Source organism: Haemorhous mexicanus, chromosome 8 (genome assembly GCF_027477595.1).
Source record: "Haemorhous mexicanus isolate bHaeMex1 chromosome 8, bHaeMex1.pri, whole genome shotgun sequence".
Taxonomy (NCBI): Eukaryota; Metazoa; Chordata; class Aves; order Passeriformes; family Fringillidae; genus Haemorhous; species Haemorhous mexicanus.
The window spans coordinates 16,106,952-16,129,077 of NC_082348.1; the positions used below are offsets into that span (position 1 = coordinate 16,106,952).

At 43.4% G+C, this 22,126-nt stretch overlaps 1 protein-coding gene across 1 annotated transcript in view; it reads left to right on the forward strand.

Moving 5' to 3' along the window:
• The window catches only part of LOC132330518 (unconventional myosin-X-like), a 91,747-nt gene that overhangs the window by 31,908 nt on the left and 37,713 nt on the right, over positions 1-22,126 (forward strand). The window contains exons 10-21 of the mRNA XM_059852933.1: positions 960-1,089; positions 1,996-2,114; positions 5,674-5,820; positions 6,521-6,621; positions 8,467-8,533; positions 8,968-9,060; positions 12,783-12,851; positions 13,706-13,788; positions 15,315-15,423; positions 16,121-16,201; positions 17,125-17,249; positions 18,071-18,185. Of these exons, the coding sequence (XP_059708916.1) occupies positions 960-1,089; positions 1,996-2,114; positions 5,674-5,820; positions 6,521-6,621; positions 8,467-8,533; positions 8,968-9,060; positions 12,783-12,851; positions 13,706-13,788; positions 15,315-15,423; positions 16,121-16,201; positions 17,125-17,249; positions 18,071-18,185 (1,239 nt within the window). The remainder of the gene's footprint in view (positions 1-959; positions 1,090-1,995; positions 2,115-5,673; positions 5,821-6,520; positions 6,622-8,466; positions 8,534-8,967; positions 9,061-12,782; positions 12,852-13,705; positions 13,789-15,314; positions 15,424-16,120; positions 16,202-17,124; positions 17,250-18,070; positions 18,186-22,126) is intronic.

Here is a 22,126-nt window from a genome sequence, read left to right on the forward strand (position 1 = left end):
AAATCACCTATTCTGAAATATTACAGGGATTTAACAGACACCTGTTTATCAGAGGTTAAGGGATTAGCAGGATGAATGTGCAAATTTGTGTTTTATTTGATAACACTTGTTGGCCTGGAGGTTTTAATAATGTAAGTGAAACCGGATAGGCAAGATGAGTAGAGTCAGCTTAGGATTTCAGTACCTCCTGGTTAGGTGTAACTTAAGGGAGGGAAGCACCTGTACAGCAGAAGTTCCAATGGCAATATGGCATTAATTCTTCAGCTGAAGAGATGCTGGAGGAAAGAAGGGAACTAGAAGCCCAGAGTCCCCCACTGACAGGGTGCATGCATGAAGCCTAGGTCCTACCTCAAAGTCAATTTATGCCCCAAAAACACTACCTCACATGCAGGCATTAGGAGGGAATGTGCCATACTTCCTCATTATCTGATAATCTCTTTCCAACCATCTAACAGTTAATGCTGAAAGCTTGGTTTTAAATCTCGCTGCATAAATCTACTATACTAAGAATGAATTAAGGGGGTTATGTGGATCAGAGTAAATTAAGTATCTTATATGGATCCATCCTTCAGGGAAGAAAATAAGTGAGAATGTGGAAGCCATCCAGTAACATCTGTAACCTGTGCTGCCAGTGTTCAGGGTCGGATTTCCTCACACAAGCACAAACATTCTCTTTCCTGTGACAGACTGTCAGTGGTGGCAGCAAAGTGCAACCTGAGGATGGGGACAATGCCCACCTGTCTTAGGTGGCAATAGAGTAAATGTAAGAGAGAATGGGAGACAGTAAAGATCATTGACAAATGTATAGCTCAGAGAGGTGCTGTGCCATCCCATTTCATTTGTATTCATGGTGACTGTAATTCTGAGTTTTACTTCTTACACACACTGGACCTGTCTCTGGTGGTTGCAGTGTACCTGGCTGTATATACAGCTAACATTAGCTGTTTGGTTTTGCATAGACTGCCATGAAGGTGGTGGACTTCAGCACTGAAGAAATCAGAGACATCTTCAAACTTCTTTCTGGCACACTTCACTTGGGAAATGTTGAATTCATGACAGCCGGTGGGGCCCAGGTTACAACAAAAGCAGGTAAGTAGGACCCTAGGACCTTGGTAGACCATGAAAAGCCCCATAAAGTGCCCAATAAAGCCCTCTCCCTTTTCCTTTCTCCCTCTGTTATGCTGGTCTGTAGTACCTACACCAGCGGGTTCCCTGTAGTTGAACTCTACAGAAGCATTGCCACAGGATGCATGGCTCCCAGGTGCCAGTGGGATTTAGTTGGTCCGTGGCCCTGTGACCCATTTGTGCTCCTCAGTATTCTCAGATTGAGTCCACAGCCTCACAGTTTCTCTTTTGGATTGAAAGAGATGGAAGAAATAGGATCAGGAAGGAGTTTGAGATAAAAGTGCTCTGTTAAGAGACTTTCCCCCATCTTCATTTGAAGCAGTTGCTAGTGTGCACTCTGTTAAAATTATTTAATCTGAGCTGGTCTGCAAAGCAAGTCCCAAAACAGACAGAAGCAATAAAAATGTATTACAAGGGTTTCAAGTCTTAAATTAATTGCCTCTCTTCTTAACATCCAAGTTTAGCAATCCCATGCTCAGACTGCAGTATTGTGCTTTTACAAAAACATATCTTTTCATGCAGTGTTTTGCTGGTGCTGAGTCTTGCATGTTTTTGGAGTCAGGAATTCACTGAGGAGATATGTTTTTGTAAGAGGTTTTGTAAGAGGTTTTGCTCTTCCTGTTGTCAGCAGGAAGGCTGACTTACATGAGTACCTGACTGTGCTCTATAATGGGTATGAGCCTCAGACTGGGTATGTGAGCTTACAGCTTTGGGTATGCCCAAGAGAATGAAGTTAGAGGGAGTGTGTTTTGTGCTGGGTTTTAGTCACCTGTTTTGTAGAAGTCCCTGGGATTTTCTCACCATGCTGTAAAAATATCCCTCTGAGTGATGGGGTTCCATGCAGGAGAAAAATGTGTGTCTTCCTTTTAGTGCTGAATATTGCCAGTGACCTCCTGGGCTTAGATGCCTTTCAGCTTTCTGAAGTGCTGACCCAGAGGTCCATGATTCTGCGTGGGGAAGAGATCAGCTCCCCTCTCACTGTGGAGCAGGTAAGTGTCCTAGTGTATGCTTCCACTTCTGCCACTTCTGCATTTCCAGGCCCTGAGTCTTCCTCTTTGTCACCCATTCCAGCCTAGGACCTCCTGTTCCTCAGGTACTTTACCCTCATTGGTAGCTCAGGTCCCAGTGTTGACTCTGCTTTTCAGGCTTTACAGGGGAGTTCACCTGCACAATACTCATTTTAAGTCACCTTCACTCCCCAGGAGCTGGTCATACTTGTGTCATGCAGAAGGTGCATTAGATGCTTTGAGTTAATTGCATGTGTGTGTGCTTTAACCTGCAGAACTTCCAGGTTGCAATGTGTTTACTGGGAAGCAAAAGCTGGCACACAATTCCCACAAAACATCTGGCAGATGTTGGGCTGTTACCCCGCAGCAGCTTCTTTCTGGATCCATACAACCACAAAGGAGTACTGAATAAACTGATAATGTAGCTCTTGTGGTGTTGCTGATCACTTGAGGGCACTCTTGGTGTTTTAGGGCATGCACAGATAGGGCATGCTCTGTCATAAATAAAACACAAGACACTGGAAGACAGGAACTGCTATTACTAGGATGGAAAAGGCACCATGTTATAGCAAAATGAACATCTGTAATGGAAATCATGTGCTGGCACAGACTGCAGAGGGTTATCAATCCAACGCCTACATTGGCAGAGAAGCCAGAGTTACTAGACTCTCTCTGATGGATGTCTGTCTAACTTTCCTTCAGATTTCCCATGGAAGGAATTTCACAGCATCTTTAAGTATCCTGCTTTAGCTGCAGTGGAGTCTGGAGTTGAAAAGATTTTCCTCATAATTTAGATTACCTTTGACATCCCAGCTGTCCACCTTACAAGCTTTGGCTTCTGTGAAGTTTTTCATGTGGTGTTCTCTTTTCTAAGCTAAACAATCCAGTTCCTTCAGTGCTTCCTTGTAAGTAATTTTCTAAATCTCTTTGTCTTCTGTCTCTGTTTTCCCACATCTTTTAAGAAGTGGAGTGCCTCTAACTGGGCACAAGCTGAAGTCTCAGCAGTGCTCATTATGGTAGAGTAGTTGCCTGTTTTCTTGCTGTAGACACACATGCCAATATATCACAAACTAAGCTTTGCCTTTAAGAAATGGTCTCCTTTTTCTGCATAGTCTGTGACCCTTCTTTGCAGTGAAACTGTGTGAAAAATATTTTTCAGCCTGTAGTCTGTGGTAGATATCCTCAATATCAGACACCACAGTTTTCTTCTCAGCTGTCTATTCTAAATAAGCCACATCTTTCTCTAGCAGTGTGTAAGGTTGGATAACAGATAATACCAGAGGCACTTCATGCAGTCCACAGCAATGGCATGCAGCTGTAGGATTTACAGAGTCTGCCTGAACAGAGCTTGCCCTGATGCTATAGCTATTCCTCACATGTGTGTGTACTGGACCCCACACTTACTGCTTGGAGCCCAATGAAGTACCAAGGCCACAAGAAAATTGTGCTAGCAAGTGGATGCTGCCATTTAGCTGTGAGCTGTACACTGGGCCTGTAAAGGCTGTTCCTGCCTAAGCCCTAAGTGCTGCACCCACCTATTCCCACTTGTGGTGGGGTAGCATTGCTGGGGATTTCTCATTATGTAATGGGCTCATTACCCATCTGAGCTTTGACATTTCAGTGGGCTGAAGGGATGAACTGACCTAAAGGCAGGCAAAGCTGGCAGGATGAAAGGCGCCTTTGAGAATCTCATTTGAGCCATATTATGGGGAAAGTGACTTTGCTTACCGCTGGATGGGGAGGTCCTGTTCCTGGAAAATGTGTCCAACTTACTGCATAGCCAGATACACTACAGAGGCATGGCCTTGGGGGCAATCTTAGTCCCAACCAATAAGGCAGATCATCTGATGGAGAGAAGAAATAGCCAGAAAAGGCGTGTGTGCCCGTGCTTTGAAATGTTCTCTTTAGTGGAGAAGGGAGGTCATTCTGTGTCAGCTTTGAGCTGCTGAGAGGAAATAGTACGTAGGAAGAGAAAGGAGGAGAAATGTGGTTGGGTGAAAAGTAGGATCTGGCAGGCTGGGCCTCAGAAGTCTGTGAGACACTGGAAGGGATCAGAAACAGCTGGCTTGTGCCACTAGCAAAGAGCTCATGTTATTTAGGGCTGTAAAACTGAAGGGGGCTCGGGTGCATTTGGAAGATCTGTCATTGCTGTTCTGGCCTGCTGAAGGAATTGCCCTGCTGGTGTCACAGGCGAGACAGGGGAAACAACCTGTAATCTATTTACTGCAGTTTATTTATGAAACGACAAGATTACAGCTTTCACCCTACTTGATTATTTCATGTACTGGCTCGCTCACCCCTCAGCATTACATTCTCTGGAATTCTCTAGATGTCAACTTCTTTTCTCAGTTGGGAGTTTGCGGCTTGTCCAAGAGGGTTGGGCAGAAGCTTGTCGGGGTTTACATTGTGCAGTTGCAGTTATCAGTCCCAGGTACTACCAGCCAAGGTCCTTGGGCATGCCCTGACATTTATCTCCATGTCTCTGATCTCCAAGATCTTTCCTACTTCCAACATCTTTCTTCCAGTCATGATCTTTGCCGTCTTGTCTCCTGGCTCCTTTTTCTGTCCTCTGAGATCATGTCTTCTTTTTAGGGGCCCTTAGTTTTGGGCTTCTTGTCTTTCCAGAACCCTAAACTCTGGTTTCCCATTCTAAATAGTGTATGTACAGAAGGAAAGCACATGATCAGACTCCCAATTTGTGGTTCTGTCTCATGTCTCTTTATTAATTGGAGGATTTAAGGTGTGCCTTTTTTGTTTGTCCAAGTGTTATCAAAATATGCAACCAGCCCATTCCTTGTGCAGCTATCAGGTAGTAGGCTTTTGCTTGAGATACCAGAAGTTTGATTTTGGATGTTCATCCACATGCTTACATACACTCAATTATCTCCTGCCTGTTAGTGATTGCGATTTAAGTTATTTTGCCATGTATGACACTTGGTTTTGGTATCTGAACGGGATGTTCAGTCAGCTGCAGCAAAGTTTCAACCCATGAACTTTTGGGGCATGTGTCCTGGCTGTTGGCCAGCCTAATTGGATTCCAGTAGGATAAGGCTGTTTGCAGGAACGTTTTGGAAAGGGAATTTTTGAGGGTAACTTGGTGACAGAATATTCTATTAAATCTTGTCCTACCAGTTTTTTGAAAACTGAGCAGACACCCATTTGACAGCTCTGCTCGGAGTACTGAACCGAGATACCTTGCCTGTCACTGCAAATGTTGGCTCAGGTGATACAGATTACTCCTGTGGGCTTAGTTGTGAGGTATTTTGCCACCTTCCCTGTCCCAGCACTTTTTCCAAAAAATGTCACTGATTTTGTTACTTCCTTCACCCTCTCAAGTGCAGTTACCCAAAGATTATGGCTTGTCTGTGTGTGGCCTGGCTATTTGAAAACTTGTTACAAATAAATACTGCACTGTACGCAGCCAGTACAGAGGCTGAGAAACCTGAAGAGGAGTGGAGGAGCCTGAAGTCCCACAGAGATTCGTGTGGCCCTTATGCCTTCTGTTCTCTTTGTGACTCATTTTTTCTCTCTGTATTAACAGGCAGCTGACTCCAGGGACTCCCTCTCTATGGCACTCTATTCCCAGTGTTTTTCATGGCTCATTAGCAAGATTAATACAAAGATCAAAGGCAAGGAAAACTTTAAGTCTGTGGGCATCCTGGATATCTTTGGCTTCGAGAACTTTCAGGTCAGGATTTTGTTTTTTGTGGCGTGGGTTGGTTTTGGAGATGTTGATGCATATTGGAAGAAACTTTGGTGGGTTTGCATCCTGGTAAGGATAGCATAGGGCATTCTGGAATCTCTACCCTGCCACTTTCCCCTGAAAGCAGAAAGATATATCTAGCTGCCCATTTCTGCCAGCCATAATCAAACAGGCTGATGTTCAGGGTCTGGTTTGTGATACAGACCCTAAGGAGATCTAGTGTGATAACTAATGCTGAATTTTTTATTTGTATGCAAACCAACTATCCAAATCCTACATGTATATTGTTTGTTTACATCTGTTTTGCATTGTGTGGAGAATCCTGCATGTGATGCTTCTAACTACAGCTGATGTGGGATGTAGTCACAGAGTGACTGCTCAGATATTTCACAGAAGAGAAAGCCCTGGGACCTAACAGTTAGGGAATTTCTTTCTTTCTTCCAAGAAGAGAAACATAATTGTCTTTAGCATGCTTTACTATGAATTAGGTTTACTGAATTAACCTTGCATGGGCTACAAAGCTGTTCTCCTAGTGGACCTCTCCATACTGTCCTCCTCGTATCCACCTGACAACACTGTTTTCACTGGCATTACTCCAAGCCTGGCACCTTCCTTTTTTCTGGTATAGATTCTTTTAGAGCTCAGGAACCAGAATGTAAAATTTGATAATTGCTTCTTCTTGCAGGTGAATCGTTTTGAGCAGTTTAACATTAACTATGCAAATGAGAAACTCCAGGAATATTTCAACAAACACATCTTCTCCTTGGAGCAGCTGGAGTACAACAGGTGACAAACAGTGGGAGTGGGGCCCCACTGCTTCCATGGGTAGTAGGAGGGAGGATATCATTCTTCCTGTGCTGCTCAGTCCCTACCACTGAAGCAGGAGAGACAGCTGGGCCTTAGTACAACCCTGACTGTAGATGTGCCTTGTTAAGCATTGTCCATGTGCTTTGCCAGCATAAGTCACTTGTCTCCAGGAAAAAGCATTCTCCATTGTAATGTGCAGAAACTCCAGATTTCCTTCTGTCTCTCAGCTGAATGGAAAGTTCCTGGGCTTTAACTCATTAGACTATATGGTCACTGGGTGTGATACTGACTTTGGTAATGATTTATCTATGGCAGTGGTGGTGTAATGCAGATGGAATCCTGGAAATTCCCTAAAGACACACAATTAGAGATATCTGACAGCTCTTTCTGTCCTAGAGATTCCTATACTGTGAAAAGGACTCTTTTCCTCAGCAAGATTTACATCAGGCTGAGCTTGGGACCTTCTGCACAGCTTTTTCCTCTTCTGTGGGCTTCCTATTGGATTGTATTTTGTGAAGTACCTGTGATGTTCTAGAGTATTTCTGCTTCTAGAGAAGGCTGCTAGTCAAATACTTCAGTTGTTGCTCTGAAACAGAAGCCTTTATGTTTGTGAATGAAGGAATTTAATAGGGTCAGTGAGGGCAAATGAGAGCAGCCTTGTAAAGGGAGATGGTTGAATAGGCAATTCATTAAATTCTAAAGATTACAAAATTGCAAGGCTATTTATGTGCTCACTTCTCAGGCCAGTTCCACCATTGCAGGAATCTTGTATTAAAAATGGTACCATCGTGACAAATGATTTTTTCCTGATGGTTGCATAGAAGTTTAAGTTCTGTGGCTGAACTTTGGAAGGAATGAGATTTTTTTGGAGTGAGGTTTTTTAATTGACTACATATCAGATAATTCTAAGGCAATGTGCTTAGAGCTCATCTTTCACCATATAAGCTCTGCTCCCTCAGGCTTAGTAAGTAGATTCATGCATCTCATCTTGATGCTTTGAACATTAAAGTATGAAGCCTGGGCTGAAGCATTTGAAGGCAACAGCTCCACTATATTCAAAATGTTAGTCTCTACCTGAAAGGAGGAGATATCAGAATGTCAGTAAGTAGCTTCACACATAGCCTCTAGTCTTCCTTGTATTCTTAAAGAGTTATTCTAGGCTTCTCTGAATTCTGAAAAGAGACATATCCTGTATTATGGGAGTATAAGAAGATGGTAAGGGGGAAAAACATATTCAGCATTTACAGAATGTCATGGGTGATTTTCAAAGCACATTATTGCACTACTGTACCTACATCAGCTCCTATTCTGAAAGATGCAGGGCCACCCTGTAGGCTCCCTGCATGACAGGCCAAAGCTTATCTGTGTCATCCTCTTCAAAACTCTCCCTGGAAACTCTGGAAACTCTCTCCAGCCTCTTCTCCTGGTGGACCTGTGAACTGTGGTTCAGTCTTCTGGCAGATGTGCTTTCCAGATTGGTGGGTCAGCAAACTGTCCATCATCACCACTGTGTGGGCTGCTGCTTGTCACTCCAGAAAGAGCAGTCTTAAAATTCATGTGAAATGTGCTCAATGACTGTAAGAAAAGATCAGTCTATGTCACTGGTATGGATAAGAAAGGCTGTCTCTTATTTCCATCTCCTTGTGTCAGCAGTGCATTGTGTCCCTTATTCTTCCTCAGCCATAAGCCATAGCAAAGCCTAATTCCTGCAAATCACCTTGAGTCCTGGGACAGCTGCCAGGCTTGGGTACTTCTGCTCTTCTACACCCCAGGACATTGGATCTTGCATTTCACCACTTTGTTCTGTTTGTTCCTGTCTGTCAGGGAAGGGATAAACTGGGAAGCCATTGACTGGATGGATAATGCAGAGTGCCTGGACCTTATTGAGAAGGTAAGCAGTTACCTGTGACAGTTTCTAGGGATCAGTGGGGACTGCTGAGTGTCTTGAGATCTTCCCTAACATTTCCTGGTTTTAAAAGCAGATAGTTGCTTAGATCCTCTTCCCATAGTGACCTGGCAAAAGTGTGAGCTGTTCTACCCATGGTTCTGGCTCAAGAAAGCAGGTCTCTTATTGTTGAGAGTAAGCTTAGGAAGGGATTAACATTCAAGTAAAACCTTAATGTGAATTTTTTATAAACAATCTCCACTTATGATCTGCTTGCTGAATGCATTAACTGTCCAGAATTCTGCTTTCAGTTTGAGTTTTGCTGGGTATAACTCAAGGGTTATTGCTCAATGGTGTGTTCAGATCTCCAGTTCTTGGCTTGGTGCTGTGTAGTTAAAGCTTTTGCTGACTGTAAAAGCTTGTCTCTTGTTTGGCTGTAGAAACTAGGTCTACTGGCTTTGGTGAATGAAGAGAGTCGATTCCCCAAAGGCACAGACAACACCCTTCTGGAAAAACTTCACAGCCAGCATATGGTAAGTAAGAAAATAACCTGGCAGGCAAATGATCAGTATGTTAGCCCCATCAGCATTTCAAAACCTAAAGTGAAGGTTTTGTTGATGTAAAATATGCGCTTTGTGCAGTAAATTTAAAACGCCTCAGGCCCGAACCTGCGAGTGTTTAATCAGGCTGCACTGAACACCAGTAATATGGAAAGCAACCTGAGCTTGGGCTCCTGTGCACACAGAGAAGAGGGAGTGTGCATGCCACAGGCTGCAGGCACAGGAGGTTTGACTCTGCAGCATGGGATGGGGTCAGGTTCTGCTGCTCTGCGACGGGACACGAGGCAGCACCCCAGGCACAGGATGTGGCTGCACAGTGTGTGTGGGTTTCTCCTGCCAGCTGACTCACAGCAGTCTGCTCCAAAGCATGTCAAATCTGTCTCCTGGGGCTGGGGACGGCTTTTGCCTCATGACTTTTAATGAAAGCTCTCTTATTGTTCCTAATTAATTAAATTCTTTCATCCTCTGTCTTGTGTTCTGGACACAGTAGTGGAACTTTTTCATGCAGGTCAGAAAGCTATCCTGGGGACACAGAAACCCCACTGAGATCACTGTAGCAATCCCTTGTTGTCTCTGGTACAGCCAACGCTTTGTTCTAAATAGTAAATAGACTGAAAACAAAGCAAATTAAAGCCTGTAGAGTGAACTTATGGAATAATTAACTACTTTAGTAAGAGCATTGTCAGCAAATATGTTCTCTAGTCTTCTAATCCAGGCTTCATCCAAGCCTGAAAACATACAAATCTGTATCCTTTATCTGAAATTTTTAAATTGGCATAGATGCAGATATTTTCATTTTTCATATTTGCATTGTAACTCTGCTAGTAATACTCATGACTTAGTTAGAAGAAATAGTAATGACTTTTGGTTGGCTACTTACAGCTTTGAGGAAATATATACTTTCATTGGGCTTAAATCAAGGCCTTCAATTCAGTCCAGTGTGGCTTTGCCTTGTCTTGCAGGTCAAGAAATGCGAGAATGCCTGTTTTACCTTATTTTTTTTAAAACTGTTGTTGGTATTTCTTAATATAGAACTAAAGAATATTTTTAATGTATCACTTGTTATGAATTTTCTTTCTCAACTGTCCCCAAACTCTTTAGTTTGTCTCCAAATGGAGAAGTTTCAAAGCTCCTCTTTCTTTCTGCTGCTCATTTCTGAATTTGTCTACATATTTTTTTCTCTATTCTTTTCTGAGATAAATAATCAGACCAGAATGCAGTTCCCTTGGTAAGAAGGTACCTGTGGTTTATTGTACAGCAGCATGAGACTGCCAGTATTATTTTGCATTCCTTTATGCCCCACTACATTTTGGTTGCTGTTTTCGGTGATTTCTGTGCATTGAGTAGCCTTTTCATTAAGCTGTCCATAGTGTCACCTCTGTCTGCTTTGAGGCAATAGCAGTTAATGTGGAACCCTAGGAAGCTTGCAAGAGATGGAAGAGGCTGAGTTATAAGTGCAGGGAGGAACAGTGGAGAGTGCTCTAGGACTTGCATTTGCTGAAGGCAAAAGCATTTTTTATACCAGTCTCTAGTGCTGGCTGGAAGAGCATTGGAAGACATCCAGGAGCATTGCTGGGAAGCCTGATGAGAACAAGCCCTCTTCTCTGTATTTTCTGTGGAATGCTCTAGTCTTAAGGAGGAAAAGCCTAAAGCTGGAATTTAAGAGAATATGACCTCTGAAACAACTGGAGAGAGGAGCAATAGGGAAGATAGCAGAAGGAACCAAAAGTGTTGTGAGCATGGGTGAAATAAAAAGGCTTGGTGAAGAGGGAGAGGAGAAGAGGATGTCAATCCACATGAGAGATCCAGTAGCAGTCATATTTGGAGTGGAAGACAGGGAAGTTTGTGGTTGGAAAAAGATGACTGTATTGGGGAAGAGAAGAGCAATGAAATGGGATCAGTGTAAAAAGTAAAACACATGAAAAAAATTTCAGTAGCACTAACAAATTATCAGCATTAGAAGCTGTCCACCTGCTAAATACTGCTAAAAGATCTTGAAGGTGAAAGAGCTGAATTACAAACAGCATCATGTTACTTAAAATTTTCTTAGTACTTTTGTCTGAGGAGGTTGGGGATTTATTAATTTTGAGAAAGTGTTGTAGGAAGCTATAAGCCTATAGTTCTGATTTCATAATTGTGTAAATTCACAGAATGTAAAAGGTCAGTTACCTCAATGACAGGAGGGCCTACAAGTGAGACAGTCTCCTACAAGCACTGAGGTTTTCTGCTGACTACAGGGAAGGCTGGTCTGAGAGGGGCCTCATGAGACTGATTGTGTTGTAAAGGGAAAAAATGAAAATGAAAATGAAAATGAAAATGAAAAGCAGCATAGATAAATGTAAAATGCTGTATCTGAAGGAAAAGAGTCCTGATTTCAACTTTGAAATGATGGCCTCTGAACTGACTGTTGCTCTTCAGGAGTGAGACCCAGACAGAGGCTGTGATGGAGTTCCACGGAAATACCAGCAAGGGCCTCAGCAGTAATAAAAATCCCCAAAAGAAGTAGTAAAAGCTCCCAGAAAACTAACAGTAAAACTGGAAAGCATTGCTATGGAATTGTATAGTCTGTAGATCACCTTTCACTTTGAACCATGTACACCATGGGGCCCCTCCACTCACGGAGAGCTTCTGTCAGAACTGGTAAACAGCAGGTCTGGGACAGCTTCAGTGCAACAGAAAACTGCATTGAAGGGACCTGCAGTGTGGAGACTAGACATCTTGGGTGGGTGTGATGGGTGTAAAAGTCACACGTGGCCTGTAGAAGATTAATGGCACTAATGGAAGCCAGGCTTAAATCCAAGCAGCTCTAGTTCCACATGTAGTTGTTTGAGAGCTCCCTGTGAAAGGACACTCCAGATGCAAGAAGTCTGCATGGGTTCACTTGTGGAATGAGCAAGTATTTCAAGAGAAATCCATTTGGGGCTACTAGTTAGGCAGGCCTCCTAGAAAGAATTAAGAGTTTGAGGGAATATTAGGATGAAAGTATGATTTACTTGCATTGTTTGTACTCTATCCTACATAGCCAGTGCTAGAGGCAGAATACTGCTGGGTAGATTGCTGGTCTAGAGCAGCATGGCTGTTCTTAAGCAGTTAAAATGGTTTTCACAGAACAGAGAAAGGAGGGGGAAAATGAGAGAGGAAAAAGAGAAAGGAAAACTGAATATTGAATGTAGGAACAGAGAAAGGAGGGGGAAAATGAGAGAGGAAAAAGAGAAAGGAAAACTGAATATTGAATGTAGGGGAAGAGAGGTGCAAGGAAAGATAAAACATAGAGGAAGACAGGAAATTGGTATGTTATTTCCTCTGATGAAGAAAAGGTGTGGAGGTGTTATGCAAAGCTGCCATCTTCCCTTCATCCTGATCCTGTGTCCTGCACCACGTGGTTTGTGTGGAGCTCAGTCTCCTCAGGTGTCAGACACACAAGAATTAACATTTCATCCATGGCATGCCTCCGCAGCCTTGATTCTGCAAGCCCTTGCTCACATGAGAAATGCCTTGAAGGGCTGGATATTTCCATCTTAAATTTGAGTAACATATTTGTAATGTAGCTGCAGACAGCTGCAGCAGATGTGGTCGGGCTCTGCAAGAGCAAAGGTCCTTGCCCATCCCAGCCTTGTCATAGTCATGGCAGAGTTCCTGACTGACTTTTTATTCTTACAAGCATTATAAGACAACTTTTTTTTCTTTTATTTCAGAGCAACCCCTACTATGTGAAGCCTCGGGTGACAGACCATCAGTTTGGCATAAGACATTATGCAGGGGAGGTAAGTGTTCATGATGTGTTTGTGAGATGCTTGGTATATACTGGACTTGAGGTCCTCAATTCTAGATTCCGAAAACCAAGAACATCTCTGAGCTGTGTGTTTCCACACATTTAATGTCCCGTACCAGAGCACAACAAGCGTGATGAGCTTAAAATAGCATGTCACTCTTCAGTACTATATTCTCCAACTTGGATGTTTGAGTTTCTCTGGTAACTTTTTGTCTGGGGGATAAACTCCTTACTTCTGTTACTCATGTTGTCTTTTCTTGGAAAATCACAAACAAACAAAAAGGAAAAGTCACAAGGAAAATTTGACTTTTGAGGAGGAGTAAAGTTGAATACCTATTGCAGAAAGGAAAAGGTTCCTGAGCCTTCAAGGTTAAATGTTGCTCTTTGTTGTGAAGAGATATGAAGCAGAAGAAGGTGTGTCAAGGGAGGACACCTGCACATTAAAGAAGGGCTAGCCTCCTCCCAGAATAATCTGCTGAGCACTTGTGGTTGGGAGGTTGGGGCACTGGGTGGCCGTTCTCTTCACTCTCCTGAAGTGAATAGAGTACCTCACACCTTGCAGAAGATTTCTCCACAGACCTTTTCCTGCCAGGCAAATCTTTGCAGCTGTTTCACTTGGCTCTTGTTTTGGAGGTTTTTTTTGTGTTTTTTAATAGATGGCTAAAAGCCACTTTCTTGCCAGTAACTGCAGAACTCTGTAGCTCTTTGACCCCAGAAATTCAGATTGTGGCACTGCCTGCAGTGTTCCTGTGTAGCTCTGCTGGAGGCCTTGCACATTGGCATGTAAATGTGGAAGGACTTCATGATCTGTGTGGTACTGCTCTAGTGGCTGTCTCTGTGTTGCAGGTGCTGTATGATGTCAGAGGCTTTCTGGAGAAGAACAGAGACACCTTTCGTGATGACATTTTAAACATGCTGAAAGACAGCAGGTATGCTTGTCAGGAGACCACATCTGTTGGGCAGAACTAATTACATTCATGTAATAAACCAGACCAAGGAAAGCAGTTGCTTTTGCCAGAGTATCAGGCATCATTCTTAATCATTCTCTTTGTGCTGAAGTGTCCTGATAGAAGAAAGAAGAGCTGGAGAAGTTAGATGAGGGACAGATTTAATCAGGACTCATGTTGTCCCAGTTTTAAAAAGAGCTTTAACAGCATGACAGACATCTCTCCAGGCAATTTGCTTTTTTCCCTTTCCCTTTCCCCTTCCCTTTTCTTTCTTCCTCTTACCTCTCTATACCTACAATGGCAAAGTTTCCCCTGAATGAGTCAATGCTCTTTGCCATGTTGTCAATTGCCAGCTTTTGTACAGATGCTGCTTGTTTTCCAGCCTGCTTGTTAGTGGAAATCATCTCTCCTTATCCTGAGCCAGACTGAGCTGTTGCTGTGGGACTGGGCATGGACTCTAATGTTATATCCCAGAGCTGCAACATGATCTTAGAGAAATGAGCTAATTTTGATCTTGAACAAGATCTGGGAAACAGAATCAGGGCCTAGTAGGAGGGAGGCATTTAATACTACAGAGGATCCTACAAGTCTTTGAGCGGCAACTCTACCATGTGCCTCTTTCCACAGTCCATGTATTGCCTTTGGGCTCCAGCCTGATGAGACTTTCAGAACTGCATCTTCTCTGAAGCTGCTGCAGAGTGTGCACTGAGAAGCTCTGAAACAACCTGAGGGAGCTGAGCCTATGAGCTGCTCATGGTTGTCTTACTTGGACAGTAGCATCTGGGGAGCATTTTACATGAGGCTTGAGGCCAGAATTGTGGTTGTTATTGTCCAGCATAATAGAAGGACTCAGGCTTTTTCAGCGTGCCAGAAGGGAAGTTGGGCCAGAAGCAGCCACAACAATAAGCTCGTACAAGCAGCTCTGAGAAACTTTGTGCAGCTTTGTAAGAACCAGCACCAATGTCTCAGGAGTGACAAAATGGTGGAAGATTCCCTAGAACTGGAGGGCTAGCTACATGGAGGGCAGTTCTAGAACTCCTCTGGCCACAGAGCAGCTGGGCTTCCAATTTTGTGATCGTGTCATGGGGGTTGATCTGGGAGGCATGACAGCACCAGTCCAGCTGGCATACCTTCAAGGTAGTTTTGCCTGGGGGCAAATGCTTGCTCAAGGGGGTGTCCCTTGAGCCCTATCTCCTTGCTCAAGGGAGGTGTCCTAGCCAGTGCAGAAGGGAGATTTTCCTTTGTGTAATATCCTACTTAAAAACGTGGGAGGGGACTTCTGGCTTTGCAGCTGAGTGTGGCATACAGGGCAGCCCACGGGATCTGGGCAGCCCCGTGGGAAGTATTAATTTCCTCACTGAAGTGCCAGCTGAACTGCTTCCTCTGGCATAGTAGGTATAAAAATGAGGTGTTTCACAATAGGACAGGGCAGCAGCTGACAATAAGAACCATCTTCTCACAGGTGGTAGGTGTCTTGCGTCTTCTTTAATTCTTTTCTTCTCCCTTAGGCTGGACTTCATCTACGACCTTTTTGAAAGAGTCTGCAGTCGTTGCAGTGAAGAGACGCTGAAGATGGGCACCCAGAGGCGCAGACCGACTGTCAGTTCCCAGTTCAGGGTATGATGTTTTCCAAGAGAGCAGCAGGCTTCTGGGGAGGAGCAGATGGGTAAAGCAAGGCCTGCAGCCAAGAGGAGTCATTCATCCTTGTTTTGTGTCCAGCACTGAAAATGTGCAGGAATGTTGCAGTGCTAAAAAAAGACAATGCCACTGCCCCAAGGATTTCTGTCTGGTATAAAATGTGAGATGATAAGACGGAGCAGAGTGGCAGAGGAGAAGAGTGCTTTGCTAAGTATATGAAGTTCTTGAGGTTCTTTGATCTTTCATATTGTTTTGGTGTTTCAGCTAAGTGTATGTGTCCTTTTAGGCCACGTTTTTACAGGTATAGTGACAATTCCAATAAAACCTTATTAGGAGGACCTTGCAAGTATAAATCTCACACACTTAGATTGTCTGCAGACCTTCTGTTCGTTTCACTGTTTTCTTTTCCTATATTTAAAGTTTGAGAGACTTGTAAAACTAACTCACAAAAGCTATACAGCTCCAAGAACAAGGATGGCCATATAAATAGTCTTAAGAGCAGACTGTGTGGGTATGTTTTGGACAGGAAGGAATCTCACGGGTTAATGAAATTTTGGTAGGCAGAGTCAGAGGACATTAGGAATGGGAGGGCTGCATGAAGACCTTATTGCATCAAATGTAGCCCCTTTCCCTTCTGTAGTGACTGATCCTTTGGGTTTCTCCTGCTGGCCTTTAGGATTCTCTCCATTCCCTGATGGCCACGCTCAGTACTTCCAACCCGTTTTTCATCCGCTGCATCAAACCAAATACAGAAAAGGTAAGTCTGTCCCCCAGCCATATGTGTGCATGTGACACAGGCCTGCATGGGCATGTACTTGCACAATTGCCTAGCAGGTGCCTCAAACTGAGGGTAAGAGCAGTTTCTCCCACCTTCCCTTTTTTATTCTAGTTATTTTACAGTTGAGGAAACACACACCCTCGTCCTGGTAATTAGATGGACAGACTGCATTCTGAATATGAGCTTATGTAGCCATTCCCACATCTTTCAGTGCTTATGGCTTCATAAGCACTGGAGGATTAACCAGGCTTGTGCAGAGTTCAGAGCTGTGCTAGAAGAAGCAATCACTCCTGTTTATAGTGCCTGTAGAGAAATCTGTTCTGTAATGAAGGGTTTGTACAGTAGGCACTGTCTCCTGCAGTTCCCTGGCTCTGAGGCAGTGAAGGTGGATGCATCATGAGCAAGTCACAGTGCTTAGGGACAGGCTGGCTCTCGCTTGGACTGTGAGCTGTGGCGGGAGGACATGCTGCTAACTAGATCTGAACTGATCCTTTTCTTTGCGTGTTTTGAAACCATGAATGATATGGCAAAGGATAGGCTGCTTAGGGGATTTATGCCAGAAAATAATTCTGTTGTTTGTCTCCAGTTAACTGAAAAGAGAGACTACAAAGAGAACTGAGTCAGGGTTCTGCACTCTGTATGGGTTCAGACATTGTATCTGTGCTTTCTTTCCATAGTCCAACTGTGAGTGCAGTCTGCAAACTTCTTCCAGAATCAGCCCAATTCCCTTTTGTCCCCTATTCTGCACTATGCAGTGATGTGAAGTTGCTTTCCCCTGGACCCAAACTTCCCCCTTTTTACCTGGCATGCCCAAATATGCAGGATTGGCTTTCTACAGCAGAACAGATACACAGCCTGTGACTGCCTCACTTACTTGGTTTTGATTCTGGATCCCTGTTTAGGCGCCAAACCTCTTTAATCCCGATGTGGTGCTGAACCAGCTCCGCTACTCAGGGATGCTGGAGACAGTGAAGGTTCGGAGAGCGGGTTTCCCTGTCCGGCGCCTTTTCCAGGACTTTCTCAGCAGGTAATTGCTGTCATTGTGTTGTATGCTGGAACAGCCCCAAAGTAGAGAATTCTACATGACTGTTCCCTCTTTAACTGCTTCTTCTGCTATGGATCATCTGTGGGATGTTTTTCTAACCATGGCCTTAATGTTCATATCATAGACTGATCTGGGAAGCCTTTTGGAGACTTGCCTTTAGGCTAAAAGTCAGAATGGAAAAATAGCCAGATGGTCTTTGGTCCTTTTTTCTTTGTCTTTCTTTTTTTCTTTTTTTCCTTGGTAGCTTTGCCACAGATTTGCTAGTGTGATGCTGCGAAACCCAGCTGGTCATAATATGTAAAAGGAAAATATCATGCTTAAAACCTTTAGGCAGCTGAAGAAAATTCTAATGGACAGTACAGTTGATGATTAATATTGGAAGAAGTGATTATTTCTTTTAATGAGCTACATCAAAAGGATTTTTTTGAAGTTTAAGGCTAGAAGGGACACTGAACATTGCTTCCTTTGTCTCTTGGAGCAGTAAATGCCACCCCTACACTGAACAAAATAACTTGTGTCTGATGAAAGCACATGTTTCAAAAAGACAGTTGTTCTTTACTGAAAAATTCTGTTGAGTTTGTATTCTTTTACTGGGATTGCAACAATAATTGCCAGTGTGGTAGAAACAGATAAAGGGTGGGGGATGGACATTTCCAAATTGGAAGGCAAACATGAAGAAGGAAGGTCCCAGAGGAAAAAGGACTAATGAGAGGAGTATGATTAGAGTTAAAAGATTGGGAAGAGAGAGGGAAGGGGGCAGTTACTGTCATCTGTAATCTGATGAGATTCTGTTTTGTTCTTAGGTACAAGATGCTTGTGAAGGGCCCAAGCCTCTCAGACAACAGCAAAGCTGTATGTGCAGGTTTTCTTCAGACCTATGACAGCAGCAAGAAAGAATGGCAGTTGGGTAAAACCAAGGTACTTCATCAGTGTGGGGAAGGGTATGGCTTTGCTCCAGCTGCAAGGGGATGTGATTGCATCTGGTCAGACTGCAAGGCAGTGCAGTCATGATCCTTTCAATACACTGGCCTGTACCACTGACCTGCAGCATCTCAAATATTTCCCATATTATGTACCTAGAGACATAGCAGGTTTTTTTGGTTTTATCTAAACTCCTAATTGACCAAGTCAGCTTCATTTTGTTGTGTCTGATCCAATTTAAAGATTCAAGGGGAACAAGCATGGCTATTATTTATGTAATTGTGATGTGTGCCATTAATTCTTGCCTCTTGTGCCAGGTATTTCACTCTGCTTGACTAACTGAAATTCTTGCCCAAGGCAGTGAGCTGAATCTTGGTATACATCTAAGCTGTGAATAGCTACATCACCAGATGTATGACAGCTTTCTGTTGGGGAAGCTCAGATGATGCTTTTGCAGATGCTAGCATACATTTTCTGTGAAGAGGTATCCAAATGCTTCTGCCCATTTGCGTAATTCAGATCTTGCTTCTGTTTTGGTGAATGTTTAACACTTCTCTCTTGCCGGGAATAGTCTGGATTTTCATGCAGAAATAGAGTGAGCATTTTGAGGTATATTGCTATAGAAATCTGGGAGTGTGAAGCTGTCTCTATAACAACTTTCCACATACTCCAGTAAATTCTTAAAAGAATATTCCAAGATGGATGGTGTCCAATACAGGCAGCATTTTTCAATAGTGGGTATGCAGTCCATATCTAGAGCAGATGGTATCACATCTTGCTTTTTTTTTTTTTTTCCCTTAAGCCTTTAGAAAAGTACTTCAGAGTATTTCCAATGTCACAATGAAACCAGAAGTGAGTCTAGTGAACATGTACATTTAATTTGTCCAGGAGATCAGATAATGACATTTGTTGCTTTGAGCAATTATTTCTCAACAAGTGGATAGACTATAATATTTATTAGAGCAAGATCTCTCTCTCCTCTTCCTACAGGACTGGTGGTAGTCCAGTTAATAGTCTGGGCTATGAGCTCTATGTGGCAATCAAAGAAACCACTGGCCATTGTTGTGGGAAGGAGATGTATTAATCTGGAGTTTGGTTGTTTTGATTTTTTTTTCCCCCCATGCCTCCACTGATGTTCCAGAAAGAAGATTTTTTTTCACTTAGCTGTATTTCTGGTCTGTGATTAACGTGTTTCCTATCTTCGATTTTGGAATCAGGAGTCTCCTCACTGATGCCTGCAAACCAGGAACCATTTTGGTGATTCCTGTCCTTGGATAATCCACATTGCTTGGGTGACTGCTAGTCTCCCAGCATTTCAGTGTAAGAGCCTATGAGGAGAGTGTGTTTTGCAGAGCTGTCTGGAAAGCTTAGAAAATGGTGGTTAGAGGTGGTAAACATAGAGTTTGAACTTTCTTCCTAGCATGACAAGAGGTAGGAAGATTGCTGTGCTACAGTAAGGGCAGCAGGATGGAGGGCCAACCTCACATGCACATAACACCTTTTAGAGTACAAAAGGTTAAAAGCTATACAGCTGGAGTCCAAAGCCTGCAGCAGACTAACAACAAGCAGGAAATCCAGGATGCTTTGAGCCCCTGGAAGTTATAGGTCCCTTTTCAGACCCCATTGTGGATCATGAAGGACTGGGTCCATCTGCTTGTTTTCACTCACTCCTTGACCTGCACAAATTACTTGGAAAAAGACAATATGGGTGGTAATTGTGGCAAAGAAAATGTGTGTGTGTTTTGTCAAAACTCTGGATATAGTCCAATGTATTTATTTTTTAATGATTGTATCCTGTAAACTAAAACTTGACTGAAGAGCTCTATGTGGCATGTTGGTACACTGTAATCTCTCTGCTCAGGCGCTAGTTGCTGTGAGTCCGGATATTGTGGAAAGAAAGAAATTATTAAGAGAGGCAATCTTTGTATTCCTGATGCCTGAGAAGCAAAATTCCCTGGAGCTGGGAAGCAGTTGAGCCATCTTGTTTGGCTGTAGAAGTTACTTTCTATTGGGCATGGTTTGTATTAGAGATGTGTGTCCTGGTAGAGGGGAGCAGTTCTGTTTATTGAAAGAATGGATCATTCCAAGGCTGTCGTGGCATTCCACACTTGCTGCCATGCTGAATGGCTGGCCAGCCCCTGGCTGCTCCAAGCTACTGTCATTCTAAGGTGTATTACCCTGCCATTACATTCTTCAGATGAGTTGCTCAGCATTCTTTCTCATGCAAAGCCATTTCATTCCTCTCTTGGAGACCACTTTGCAACTCAGCTTTGTGACAGTGCTTCCAGAAAGCCTGTCCCTAGGAAAGCAGCTGCCAAGGTGAGGCCTTGCAGAGCAGTGGTGCTTCCTGGTAGGACCTTCCCTGCTGTCTGGATCCAGCTGCTGTGCCTTGGATTACAGACTGTTTTATCTGCATTCATGTTTCAGCTGGTGCTAGGTAACATAGGCCTGGAATACTTGGGTTGATGGAGAAAAGAGCCTTCATTTTTCCAGAGGCTTTCAGGTAAAGATGAAGTGAAACTACCAGCCAAGGGGAACAGAGCACAGGTCATTGTCCTGAAAAGGAAGTCCCCTGCATGGCCTTCCTGCCACTCTTGCTGCTACAGGTGCAGCCCTGGGTACTCAGGTTGGTATTCCCAGAACTAATCTTGGCTTAGTCAGGAGAAGCTACTGAAAAAGGTGTGACAAGCCCATGGGGATGTAACTTAGGAAGAAGTATAAGGGGTGGGTGAAGAGCAAGGCTTATAGAAGGGGGAATACTTCCTGCAAAATGAATGGAAGGATAATTATATCCCTAGCAATTGTTTGAAGGAGGAAGGAAAAGACTCTGTGAATTAGTGCAGGGGATTGTGAAGCTTGGGAAAGGAAATGGAGGAGGAAGGGCAGGATGATCTTTGTGTTTTTCATTAAGAATAGAGCAGCTGCTGTGCTGTCAATTGTCAAATTAATGTTTATAAGAGGTATTAATGTATGCAATACAGGTTTTATATGGTGGTATGGCAGTGTTGAAGATTTGGATGCAAACAAGGAGTGTGATGATGAAAGAGATTGTGCTAAGGTGCCTTTGCCTTCACTGGGGATGTGCTGGGATGGGGCAGCAGCTTCCATATGACCCTTTCTTCAGTGTACCTGGGCCTTCTGCCATACTTGCCCATCCCCACAACACAGATTTCCTACAGTGGTTTAACACAGTAACCTTTCCTGTTTGAAGGCATAAATTTCCACATTTCAACCTCCTGGTTTGCAGGGCCTTTTTGAGGAGGTTGCTGTACACTGTTTGGCATCCAGGTCACAGTGACCCACTTCCTGCTTTCTCAGTGTTGTCCCCAGGAATCATATGATCCCACTTATGTACACATGCGTACCCAAGCAGTTACATTTGTGTCTGCTGATCTCTGTGACACCTTAACATGTTCACTGTCCCACTGATGGTGCATGCAGGCTTTGAGGTTATGTGAGGAACACTGTGGTTTAAAACCTGGTCAGTGTCTAGTATGAGCAGAATATGATAGACGTAACCTTGTATGTTTTGTTCAATCATTCTTTTCTCAAATGCAAACAGTCCCAAGTTTTCAGAAAATGACTATGAATAATGACAAAGAAACAGCCATTTTCTAGTTTATTTCCGCAAGGCATCAAAAAAACTTCTGGACTTGAAATGCATGTTTTTCTTCCTTGTCATCTAGTGGAGTCTAAAAAACCTCCAAACCTTCCAAATACCAAAAGTTTATAACTAGATATTGCTGGGTTTTTTTAGATTAACCCCTCCAGCATATACAATTCCTATAATCCTATAGGAATAGGGTTGGGTCTCATGAATCTCTGCATGCCCTGAAGTTCCTCCCCCACCCCAAGCTGGCCTGGCTCAGCAAAGACTGTGCTCGCTAGGCCAAAAATACTAGTGGCCTGAGTATTTTTGTAATTTGATGAAGATAATG